This window comes from Brienomyrus brachyistius, chromosome 16 (genome assembly GCF_023856365.1).
Source record: "Brienomyrus brachyistius isolate T26 chromosome 16, BBRACH_0.4, whole genome shotgun sequence".
Classification (NCBI taxonomy): Eukaryota; Metazoa; Chordata; class Actinopteri; order Osteoglossiformes; family Mormyridae; genus Brienomyrus; species Brienomyrus brachyistius.
Window position 1 is genome coordinate 7,367,541 of NC_064548.1, and position 12,691 is coordinate 7,380,231.

The window sequence follows — 12,691 nt, forward strand, 5'->3', positions numbered from 1 at the left end:
GCTGAGGGTATTAGCACGGTGTGGATGTTAGCTTGCTGAGGGTATTAGCACGGTGTGGGTGTTAGCTTGCTGAGGGTATTAGCACGGTGTGGGTGTTAGCTTGCTGAGGGTATTAGCACGGTCTGGGTGTTAGCTTGCTGAGGGTATTAGCACGGTGTGGATGTTAGCTTGCTGAGGGTATTAGCACGGTGTGGGTGTTAGCTTGCTGAGGGTATTGTCATGTTGTGGGTGTTACCTTGCTGAGGGTATTAGCACGGTGTGGGTGTTAGCTTGCTGAGGGTATTAGCACGGTCTGGGTGTTAGCTTGCTGAGGGTATTAGCACGGTCTGGGTGTTAGCTTGCTGAGGGTATTAGCACGGTGTGGATGTTAGCTTGCTGAGGGTATTGTCATGTTGTGGGTGTTACCTTGCTGGGGGTATTAGCATGGTGTGGGTGTTAGCTTGCTGAGGGTATTAGCACGGTGTGGGTGTTAGCTTTCTGTGGGTATTTGAGCGATGTAGATGTTAGCTTGCTGAGGGTATTGTCATGGTGTGAGTGGGTATTTGAGCGGTGTAGATGTTAGCTTGCTCTGGGTATTAGCATGACGTGCATTTTACCTTGTTGAGGGCATTAGTTTGGTTTGCTTTTGTTTTGAATTATACCAACAATATCCTGTTGCATGCTAAGTGTATATTTAGACCAGCTTGTGCAATTTACTTAGCTAATTCAAAGTTTTTCTGCTGAATCATGACCTGTGAGTCTGTAGCTGGCAAATCACTTGACTCTGGGGCTGTTTAGCAGTATGAGAAGAAAGCCGTGTGAATTTGCCTGTAAAACGTGTTTACAGCAGTTATGGTGAGAAGCATGTCCGTCTCTTTGTGTGGCTGCCGAGTCACTTGGCTGCTTCATCCCTCTGCTCCAGCTCATTCCTGTGGCTCTAGCTGTACGTTAGCAGGTTAAGGGTTAGACAGATAACCCCTTGCGTGTTCAGCAGATAGCATGCCAGGTTGCCCTTGAGTGTGTGTGTGTCTCTTAAGCAGTTAGCTGTGTCCTGAGCATTCGGACACATGGGGCACACACCCTCAGAGGACACAGGGTGTTTTTCATGCAGCGGACCCACAAACAGAGCGAAGATAAACGTATTATGATGAGTGTGTGAGTCTTTTTAATCACCGCGGTGATTGCAACTCATACGATTTTGATTTAATCTGTATACAGCCACCTTGTATCTGCCAACAGCTCCCCCCCCCTCCTAAAAAAAAATAAATTAAAAATAGCAGGAGGGGTAAGTGAGTTGATGTGAAAGCCCAGGGAGTGTTCAGCCATCCCTTATTGAATGCTGATGATGTGTGTATGGTTTGAGCTGGGGCAGGGGAGGATTCGTTTAATTAGATTTAGCTGTGGCAGGAAGCTCTATTTATGGATCTGACCTCCCAGCCACTGGAGGAAGATCAGGTGTTATTGATTAGCACATCGTGCCTGGAGTTACGCTGATCCGTCACTTTACAGCTGCGGGTGACACTGTGTGTTTGTGGGTATGTCCGCGCGTGTGCAGATCCCCCGACGCCATGTTGGACGGGCAGCCCCCGGCCCTGCCTCCGAAACAGTCCAGGCGGAGCCTTTACACCCAGAGCAGCCAGTCCCAGTCGCAGCAGGAGCTGGACAACCACGTCGGCGAGATGTACGACATCCCTGTGACGGGGGAGAAGGCCATGGTGAGCCCCCCCCCCCACACTGCCATGAGTCACTGATCATTAAGCTGCTTCACCTCAGCATCAGTCTGGATGCTCTGGCCATCATTAGTGGAACATCATAATTACCTCTTGCATGATAGTAGAGTTTCTCCTGGGATTCAACCCTTTAACCTTTCAGTCGGTTTCATGATGCGCGCGCAGTTTGAACTTTTCAAAGTGACCCTTTGATTCTCACACCCCCTCGCGTCTTCCCCGCCCCTCCCCAGTTGAACGGTGCCGTCCCCCACGACAACTTGGTCCTGATCAAGATGAGGCCAGATGATAATGGAAGATTTGGCTTCAACGTCAAGGTCTGGCTCCTTCCTCACAGGGATTTTTTTTTGGTTCCTCCCTCCCCCAGTTGCGGTCCTGTATCAGCATTAATGTGACGTTCCTCTGTTCAGGGTGGCTCTGACCAGAAGATGCCTGTGATCGTGTCCCGTGTGGCCCCTGGAACGCCGGTAGGTAGAGGGATCTAATCCCACTAGCTGACAGCTGTGTGCTGCTCCTGGCTGTCAGTGATGTTTGGTGATGTTCAGGTGCCTCCCGTCCACATCTGCAATGACAGGTGGAGCTGTTCAGATCACCCTTTTCCTGACAGTGCATCTGGCTACATCTCTGTGGATCTATAATCCGTGTCACTGTGTAGACATTCGGGAAGTGAGGGCAGTTGATAGCGGCGTGATCACAGAGGCCTGTTCTTCTCTGGCTGCCCCCACCTCTTCCCCGCAGCTTTTCTTTGTTTTGTGATATTCTGAGTGTCGAGTGCCAGCTGGACACTGTGTTCTTATCGGATGTTGATATTTGTTACTGCTGTTTTTTTCATTACTCAATGAGCCAAAACCTGATAATTCTTAAAGTTCTCGTTATCCTAATGGAGGAAAAAGAAAAAAACAAAACATTACATTAGATTCATTACATGGAGGAGAGTAAGATGAAGTGATTAAGGACAGAAGTGAACCAGCCCATTATGACTCTTCCATCCCACTCCAGGCTGATCTCTGTGTGCCCCGCCTGAACGAGGGTGACCAGGTTGTGATGATCAATGGCCGGGACATCTCGGAGCATACGCATGACCAGGTGGTCATCTTCATTAAGGCCAGCTGTGAGAGCCACTCCGGAGAGCTCATGCTGCTGGTGCGACCCAATGGTAAGAGCCAACTCTTTGGATATCTGTGGTGGTTCCTGGTGACAGTCACTGAGGGCCAGCTCTTAGGGTGTGTACCCTGGTTCCTGATAGCGATCGCTGAGGACCAGCTGTTTGGGTTAATGCTATGGTTCCTGGTATCAGTCACTGAGGTCCAGCTGTTTGGGTGTGTACCCTGGTTCCTGGTAGTGATCGCTGAGGGCCAGCTGTTTGGGTTAATACTATGATTCCTGGTATCAGTCACCGAGGGCCAGCTGTTTGGGTGTGTACCCTGGTTCCTGGTAGCGATTGCTGAGGGCCAGCTGTTTGGGTTAATACTATGATTCCTGGTATCAGTCACCGAGGGCCAGCTGTTTGGGTGTGTACCCTGGTTCCTGGTAGCGATTGCTGAGGGCCAGCTGTTTGGGTTAATACTATGATTCCTGGTATCAGTCACCGAGGGCCAGCTGTTTGGGTGTGTACCCTGGTTCCTGGTAGCGATTGCTGAGGGCCAGCTGTTTGGGTTAATACTATGGTTCCTGGTATCAGTCACCGAGGTCCAGCTGTTTGGGTGTGTACCCTGGTTCCTGGTAGCGATTGCTGAGGGCCAGCTGTTTGGGTTAATACTATGATTCCTGGTATCAGTCACCGAGGGCCAGCTGTTTGGGTGTGTACCCTGGTTCCTGGTAGTGATCGCTGAGAGCCAGCTGTCTGGGTATGTGTTGTGGTGCCTGGTAACGGTCACTGAGGCCCAGGCATTTGGTAGTGCAACCAAATTAACCCAGGTATTGACCTTTTCTCCCCCCCCAGCCGTGTACGACGTGGTGGAGGAGAAGCTGGATGCAGAGCCGGACTTCCAGTACATCCCGGAGAAGTGTGCACAGGACTCCACGTTGCTGGACGGGGAAGCTTGGAGGGAGTCCATGCAACAGCTCAAGGATGGACTCAGCAGCGGCACTGTGCTGGCCCAGTTTGAGGTGAACCCCCCCCCCCCCCCCCCCAGCTCTCAACCCCTGGCAGGTGCTGGGGAAGGCAGATGGCTGGGAGGGGCAGACTATGGCCACTTTCTGACATAAAGGCCTGAACCCCAACAATATTAACTGCTGCTTCCATTTTAAATCTGTTCTCATCTCTGTGTAGTCAAATCAGCCGACTCAGACGCCAGCTCAACTTGAGGCTATGCATGACAGCTTTGTATCTAAGTAACGTGCTGTTATTTCCTGTTATTGCTGCCCAGACAGTTTCCTGTTTGCCTCGCTTAGTGCATTACTTACGAGCCAGTCTACGTTACCGCTATGTGCTCTCCTCAACCGCAGCACGCCACACTTATGTAGAGTATCACTTCCAACTGGCTGTGAATGACCATGTTCACACATCTGAAAATAATAAATCATATACTTTCTCTTAAGGTGTAGTTAATAGGCAGTCTGCTCGGCCAGTCATTCCAGTAATGAGGACCCAGCGCGAGACTCTCATACCTCCTGTAGTGTTGACCTAACTCTCATCTCGTCCTCCTCTTACAGCAGTTATATCGGAAGAGACCTGGAATGACTATGTCTTGTGCCAAATTACCTCAGAACATTTCCAAAAACAGATACAGAGACATCTCGCCCTGTGAGTATCACTCCGGGATGGTGGGGTGCGTCTGAGGTTTGTCACATGTTACCTAACAGTCTGCTCATTGGCCATTTGCAGATGATGCCACGCGGGTCATCCTGAGGGGCCTGGATGACTACATCAATGCCAACTACATCAATGTGAGCCCCTCTTTCGAGTTCCCACCCATTTAAAGTGGGCACTCGAGCACGCGGTCACGCCCCCTCCATCCTCTTGCTCGCCCCCAGATGGAGATCCCAGGCTCCAGCCTCATAAACCGATACATTGCCTGCCAGGGGCCCCTGCCAAACACTTGTCCGGACTTCTGGCAGATGGCGTGGGAGCAGGGTTCCTCCATGGTGGTCATGCTCACCACACAGGTGGAGCGGGGTCGGGTATGTTGCGGCGCCCCCTGGTGGCAATGGCTGCTGTGTCACTTGATTGTGTTCGATTTTGCAGCTTTGCGCGCACGCTGAGAAGTGACTGCACTGGAGTGTCTGAGATTCTCTCTCGTGTCCCAGCTCGCCACCGTCACATGGATGCACTTATGCTAACAGGCTAAAGCTGACTAACCCCTGCTCTGCCTCTAGGTGAAGTGTCATCAATACTGGCCGGACTCGGGGGACAACGCCACCTACGGCGGCTTCCAGGTGGCCTGTCTCAGCGAGGAGGGCAATGCCGCCTTCCTGATCAGAGACATGGTCCTCACTTGCCTGGAGGTGTGTTTACTATTTGTTGAAACTCTAGAAGTTCCTGCTGTGTGCTTTTGCACACCCCGTCAATGTGCGAGGTTGCTATAGTGACTTGACATGAGGGGAGAAAGCGCAGTGACAGGGTGTTACTATCGCTGATGGAAGTGCGGTGCCGCGGTCGGGAGGATGTGTGTGTATCTGAGGGCAGGGTGGCGTCCCCTGTTGCCACCACAACATGCGCTGACTATCGGCGTGTCGTCACAGAGCAGCGAGAACCGGCAGCTGACCCAGATCCAGTACGTGGCCTGGCCTGACCATGGTGTCCCCGACGACTCCACTGACTTCCTGGACTTCGTGAACTTGGTGCGGAATAAGAGGGCAGGCAGGGACGAGCCGGTGGTGGTCCACTGCAGGTGAGAGCTGGTCCTGGCCACGCCCCTTGCATGTCACACTCCTTTAAGGCCCCTCCCACCCCCGTAGTATATGTGTACCATGGATTAGCATCTTGGCCATAGGGTCCTCTGCTGTGTGCCCTGTGGTGTTTCTTGTGGATCAAGAGGTTTTTTTTCATACAGGGGGTGTCATCACTCCTACCTAAATAAATGCCTGCTCTGTCTACATCGTTTGTTTTTATTTTCCTTGGAAAATACCTGTGTCAGCTCATTTTATTAGAGCTATGGAATATCATCTGCTTAATGCCAACGTAGTGCAGCCTGTTAGTGCTGTTAACCAGCTGAATTCCATAACACCTGCATGGGGGGAGGGGGGCGGCAATCAGGCTTCCCGAGCAAGTCACCAAGGCGATGGATTGCCCTGGAGAAATGATTCCAGAAGAAACAATGCCCGATGCTGCCTGGGGAAGGATCCAGATGCTTGCATGATCCTATTAGGGATAAGTGGTCATGGAAGGTGGACAATTAGATGTAGGTGCATTGCTATTTTTTGATTAAGTATCATGGGTTATCTTCCAAAAGTGATTCAGTATAATTCTTCAGTAAAATAAGGCCATCATGGTCCGCAGTACTTCAGTATGCCTGAGGGGTGGCGCTACTTTCGGCGACTGTAGCAAGTGCAGATAATGCAAGGGGAGTTGAATGTAAACAGAGGGGTGGAGGAGGCTGGGTTTTTCAGGCAGGCAGCGGTGGTGCCGCAGCTGCAGTGTGAAGTTATTCAGTAATGAGTCTTTTCAGCAGTGAACCAGTCAGGTGCATGCTGGGATTACGCTGCATCAGGAGCCCTTGAAGGGGTACAGAGAGGGGGAATGAGGGCGGGCAGTGCAAGTCCCCATCTGACCCGGCTGCTAATGTTACATTATTTTGGGGTTACTGCCATCCCGCAACTGATGCTCTCTCCTGTCTCTTGCAGTGCCGGGATTGGTCGGACCGGGGTTCTCATCACCATGGAAACAGCAATGTGCCTGATGGAATACAGTCAGCCTGTGTATCCGTTAGACATCGTGAGAACAATGAGGGATCAGAGGGCCATGATGATTCAGACCCCGGTATGTAGCATCCCGCTTGCTCCTCACATGGGTCTCAATGAGCCTTAATGGGGCAGCTTACCCCAGAAGTGAAAAAAGATGATGTAGAGGTGCTTTAGTGCTGTCTATCCATATAGGTTGTTCGACTGGGAGTTGCCTAGTTTTGGCGATATCAGGCGTAGAAATGTCGGGCTTATCTCAGATATGATGGGACCGAATGGCATTCTTTCTGTGACGAATAAAGCACCAAAAAATAGAAAGTTCAACAGCAATGTCTCTTACCAGGAATAATTACCTGGTTACTGAGGACAATCCACAGACTTTGCAAAGAGCAGTTTAATGTAGGAATGATTTTCTTCTACCGGACTCCACACACCGATCGCAACACTGCGGATAATACCAGCACAAGCTCCCCGGCGATATCTCCTGCAAAGTGATACTATCGATGTGTGGAGTCTGGTAGAAACTGCTCTTTACGAAGTCTGTGGATTATCCTCAGTAACCAGGTAATTATTTCTGGTAAGAGACATTTTTTAAAGCTCTACAATGTGTCTTTTTTGTCTTGAGGAAGCATGAACAAGAATGAGAGGCTCAGTGGAATGATGCAGCCTCTCTGACAATCTGAAGTGATTCCCCTTCTCCTTGTGATCAGAAGATCAATGCGCAGTGGCTTTGCACTCTTTCAGACATTTTGAATGACTTTTGTAAGGTTAAGAACTTCATTGATCTCTTTGGGGGAAATTTCTTTGTCCAGTAGCACAGAAAGATACAACAAAAGATAATGCAAGTGAAGATAAAAAAAAATGTCTGGCCATATCTATAGTATGATACCCCCCAGACGCTGTCATATTGAAGCAGCTCCTTGAGTTTCGAACCTGAGACTGCCCGGGGGTTTGAGCCTGTCTGTAGTGTTTTGGGACTCACACCGCATGTCCCTGTACTCTCCTCCAGAGCCAATACCGCTTTGTGTGTGAGGCCATCCTGAAGGTGTACGAGGAGGGTCTGGTCAAGCCACTGAAGTCTGTGTGAATGAGGACGGGGCGGTCCAGCCGTCGCGAGGCCCTGGAACCGCAGCTGGCGCCCCAGCCTACGCAAACGGAAACTTCCAGGATGCAGTCACACCCGCCCGTTCTCTATCCCAGGCTCCCTGTCACTCGTGAGATGTTCCTGGGGTGCCCGGCAGGACACCTCAGAGCTGACACTTTGGAGAAAACTTAGCACTCTTGCACTTTATGTGGACAAAAAAAAAACACAAGAATCATTCAGAAACATCCAGTCATAGTCATGGGACAAAGAACTACTGCTTGGGGCGAAAGGAAACATGATGGTGATGGTGGTGATGATGATGGAGGTCCATAGTGCCATTATTAGAGGCAGGATAAACATCTGTAATCCCTGTGGGCTGCCCCCAGGTAATGCTCGCCTTTTCAGCCTTTTGTTTTGTTCACCGTCTGTCTTCTGCCAGAGTCTTAGCAATGTGCAGAAGCACCGCCCACCAGTTAGGGGTGTGGCCTCCCTAGGACACCTACGGTTTTTGATTGCACATCTGAACAGCTGCTGATGCAGGGGGTGTCCTGTGAGCGAATGGTCAGCGCAGGCAGCTCCTGGGAGGTAGCTTGGGGCTTGAAGCTGTGCTGTTTTTCTCCTTAAGCCGTAGCTGGTGCTCTCTGTCTTTGCCACATCTACTGATTTTTATTTATTATAATAATTTTTTTTTTTTTTTTATCTGGCGGCCTCCCACATTTATGTCTGCGAGGCTGATTTTAGTGCTAAATTCTGGTCTGTCGGGAAGCCTAATTCTAAGTGAATTCATGTCAAATTTAAGGTATTTCTCAGTTTTCTTTAAAGATTTTTTTTTTTTAAATCTTGGAAGAATGGGGGTGTGTGGAAGTCCCCATTCGTGGTCTTCTTCCTCAGTCGTTAAAAGGAATGAATGCAGTTGGTTTTGTGGGAATGTAGGTATAAATGACACTGCATTTGTAGCCTGCTCACTGGCCTTCAGCAGTGCAGTACTCTCAACAAAGCAAAAGCGTTTTTATTTCTTTGTTTTAAATAGATCGATGGTAACGTGGACAGGGGCTCTAACCACAACTGGCTGAAATGTTTCTGTAAACTGAAATGCTGCAGTTTGCATGTAGCCCCCTTGGTGGTGCTGTGAGCATCCCTGTCTCTGTGGAGTCCTCTAAGGCAGTCTTGAAAATGCACGAGAGGCTTTGTGGCCTCTGCAGAGTCAGAAACACCCCCATCCCGCCTTTCCCAGCATGCTGTGCTTGTGTTCAATACGTGCACGGTACTCTGGGCTCAGTGCCAAACACATGATACTACACCGCCCCCTCCGCTTTGAGAAGTGTATACTCCCAGAAACCAAACCACAGCAGTGCTGGCAGCAGGAGGTGGTGGTGGGGGGGGGGGGCCTGGCAGGTGCCCCCCTCAGTGCTGCTGATGCCCCGAGGCTGGTCCCCATGGTGGGGGAATTTGGGCAGGGCTGCACACGCCAGTGTCCTTCATGCTTCAGGACCAGCGGTGTTCATCGTGAATGTTCAGCGACGTGCTTGTTGGCTTGTTACACGATAGCAAAAGCTATATATTTGTTATGGGGTTTTGTTAAAAAAGATATTTTATAAGACGAATACTCTTTGGGAATGGACAGCACTTTGCAGCTGACTGTGTGGCCTACAGTGCCACTCAGATCCTGTCTGGGGAACGATGACATTGAACTCTTATTTATCGCTAATATTTGCTGGGGGGCCAGGTAGGGTAAAATCGGAAGCAGGCCATGCCATTTATTTTTGTGTACATAAATTAGATTGTGTAAATACATTGTTTGTTGTATATTAAAAATCTTTAAAATAAAAGGACATCTTGTGTGAGTTTAAATGTTATTTTTATATTAAAAAATAAGTCTGTAAATGACGAAATTTGTTTTCCCTTAGGCAGCAACCTAAGAGATGCGAGTACATTTGGAAACTTGCTGGTGTAAAGTGCTTTCCATTGATCCAGACACACACACACACACTGTGAGACCGAATGGGAATCCACTCACCTAAACACACACAGGGGAGAGGTGTTGTCAAAGCCAGCAATCGTTACTGTGACCTTTCTCTGATTGGTGTGTTCATTTATGGACCTTTTAACCAATGATCTGCTGGAATGCTGAGAGGCAGTTTAAACAGGCCCTGGGAGATTCCTGGTCTGTCAAGCTTGTGTTAGCCGTGGGTGAATCACACACCTCTGCTGGCAAAGTGATCACCTAACCCACGTCAGGCTCTGTACGAGGGAAGGGAATCAACTTTAAGGATAAAGCCACCATTATGATTTAATTTCAACCACGTCAGAATACAAAAATAATTTATTGTTAAGCAGATATACAGGAGATGTTTTGATCCTAGTAATATTTCCTACACTACTGTACAATGCTTCAGTTTAATTCTTCCAAGTTACAATTTCAAATGAAATTTAATTTGATAGAATCTTATTGTATTATCTCAGGCAATGAATCATGGGGTAAAAAGGGATTGTCTTCGAATTCTGAGTTCTCACACTGATAATCTGTGCTATGTTGCCCCCTACAGGTCAGGTAATGCCTTGGCTTCCACCTCTAAGCTCCTTTTACGTTTATAATAGCTGGCTTTGACAAAACCCAGCGGGATAGATTCAAATTATTCCATTTTGAAAATGTTTATCATAATTTATGATGACCCTTCTTGTTCAAGGATATGGACAGTGCTTTGAAAATGTTTACAATACTGTTTATTAATGATCAAACGCGTGTCTATGGGGGGTGGGGGACATTTGTGTTTACAGAAGCTGCTTATGCTGAACATTGACGTACATGAGCAGAAGAAATGTGTGTTGACATACATGCATACCTGGGGCCTGTATTGCAAAGACACATTTCTTGCTTAGCTGGATAACTTGTTGGATTTAAGGTAGTCTGGGATAAGTGTATGTAGACAAAGATAAAGTCAATTAAACTGGGGTCCTTTAATCTGACAAGTTATCTAGCTAACCAACAAATCTGGCTTTGAGATGCAATACCCCTGGTCTTTCCTTGATCAGCAATTAAGGTTTAAACCAACATGTACACCTTGTTTGAATTATCATGAATGTGTTTGGCTCCAGTATGATATATTCAAGAGAGTTAATTATCCTGAGCTGTATTTCTGCACAGTTGTGGTATAAATAGATCCGTGACTCTTCATGAATTAAATATTGCTGCAGAAACTGCGTTATAAAGAGTCTGTACAGAGACCTTTCAATGCTCTTTGTTGTCATGCTGTTCAAGAACTGAATGTATCAACCTTTCATACGTTAGAGACTTTCCAAGGGTCAGAGGTCTATGACTTGGATTCTGAAAGGAAAATAATATTTTTTCATACCACTTGTAAAAAGAGAATAGTTTGTATACTTCCATGTGAATATATAAGTATAGGTCAAAGGTGTTATTTCACTGATCCCACTTCAAATCTGTGATTTAGTCCTCAATAAGGGCAACGGAGAGGCTGTGACGAAGCCCCTATACGTTTTCATTGTACATAAGAGCAATACGATGTCTGTTTAGTGCCAATGTTGTGTAAAGTAAAGTCTTATTTCTGCTTAAAGATGGAACTATGCTAATCTGTGGTCACTTTCTTTCAGTAGCCCTTTCGGTTGGTGTTTTTTTCCTCTCATGCTTCAGAATGAAGGTGGTATTTCAGGAATGTCACTTGCTGTTTTTCCTTCCACTTCCATGAGTGAGCCATTAATAATTTACAGTGGGTCTTAAAGAGGGTCATTTCCAAAATGTTTTACTGCCAGATGCCCTGTTCAGTTTTGCATTGACTCTTAAATGTGTAAACCAGAGGTGTCATTGTGCGCATGTCATATTTGGGAGTTACTGTTCTGTGACTCGCAATTACCAGCTTTTCTCCAAGAATTGCAAATTAAATGCATGTCTAAGTATTCCTTAGTGTCATGTAACCCTGAACCAGTTATGGACAAACCGCCTAGTGGCTAATGGCTCCATGTGCCAAACATTCTTATTGATTTAGTTTTAATTAACAACACTGTGACACCTACTAATTGGTTTAAATTTGTTTCAATGTCATTTCCTCATATACGCAATTACTGTTTGTAACGTCAATCCCTACACTAATTCAGTTGGCTAATACTTTTGAAAATTCTTCTGCCTGTTGTACTGCATATGAATTACACTGGTCAACAATATCTTGCAAACCAATCTGGCTATCTATCACACGCAAGACAAGGCACGTGAGGTGAATCTTAGTGTTGTTTGTGGTGAATTCAAATATCTAGTCAGAATTTACCTGTCACACAAGGATTTTGAGTGACACACTATTAAAAGTACAAGACACCTCTTGTTTTCTGAAAAATGCTATGCGAAATACCCGCGTCTAAAACATTGTACAATAACAAAATTGGTCGTTTCTCAAAAACCTTATGAGATGTGACAATTTTGAAGTTAGATTTTGTGATGCTGATTACAAATATCTGGCACACTCAAAATTATAAAGGAAACAAAAAGTCTGTAAACAGTGTCACCAGCGGGTGGTGCTGTCGTGAAATTGACATGTCCGTCTTAACATTGAAACCCAATTACGAAGTAAAATTTGATCGATAGGTTCTTATAGTTAAATAATAAATAAATATCAATTAATTAAGGGAACCGCTGAAACTGGATTACAAAAAAAAAGCCATTTCTGAAGATGCTGACGAAACTTCCTGTTTCAAAGTGGTTCTCTTAATGATTAAGTTGTCCAAGAACGAATTTCTCACGGTTGTTGAGCAATTGACCTGGCAAATATCAGTAAAGAAGCTCCCCTTTACTCCGCCCAGTCTTTGTTTTAAGGTGTCATGCGCTGATCACAGACTGATGTCAAATATATCAGCCAGCATCTGATGCCGCTAAAGGAGCAGCTTGCCCCCCCGTCCGCCTATCTCACTCTAACATGTGGAACCGCCGACGGCAAGTGACGTGAGCTATTCTCATTAGCGGATAAGAATCTGTTACCACATGTGCCGATCTTAACACCTAACACTATTTCATGTAAATTGCTTGGTAATGTCACATTTCATTTTTAACTAT

At 47.0% G+C, this 12,691-nt stretch overlaps 1 protein-coding gene across 1 annotated transcript in view; it reads left to right on the forward strand.

The window, feature by feature from the left end:
* The window catches only part of LOC125709576 (tyrosine-protein phosphatase non-receptor type 4-like), a 28,388-nt gene extending 18,905 nt beyond the window's left edge, over positions 1-9,483 (forward strand). The window contains exons 16-27 of the mRNA XM_048978166.1: positions 1,535-1,694; positions 1,940-2,023; positions 2,117-2,173; positions 2,706-2,862; positions 3,649-3,815; positions 4,362-4,452; positions 4,534-4,595; positions 4,683-4,829; positions 5,025-5,153; positions 5,391-5,539; positions 6,492-6,627; positions 7,558-9,483. Coding sequence (XP_048834123.1) covers positions 1,535-1,694; positions 1,940-2,023; positions 2,117-2,173; positions 2,706-2,862; positions 3,649-3,815; positions 4,362-4,452; positions 4,534-4,595; positions 4,683-4,829; positions 5,025-5,153; positions 5,391-5,539; positions 6,492-6,627; positions 7,558-7,635 — 1,417 coding nt within the window. The 3' untranslated portion in view covers positions 7,636-9,483. The remainder of the gene's footprint in view (positions 1-1,534; positions 1,695-1,939; positions 2,024-2,116; positions 2,174-2,705; positions 2,863-3,648; positions 3,816-4,361; positions 4,453-4,533; positions 4,596-4,682; positions 4,830-5,024; positions 5,154-5,390; positions 5,540-6,491; positions 6,628-7,557) is intronic.
* The last annotated feature ends 3,208 nt before the right edge of the window (positions 9,484-12,691 follow it).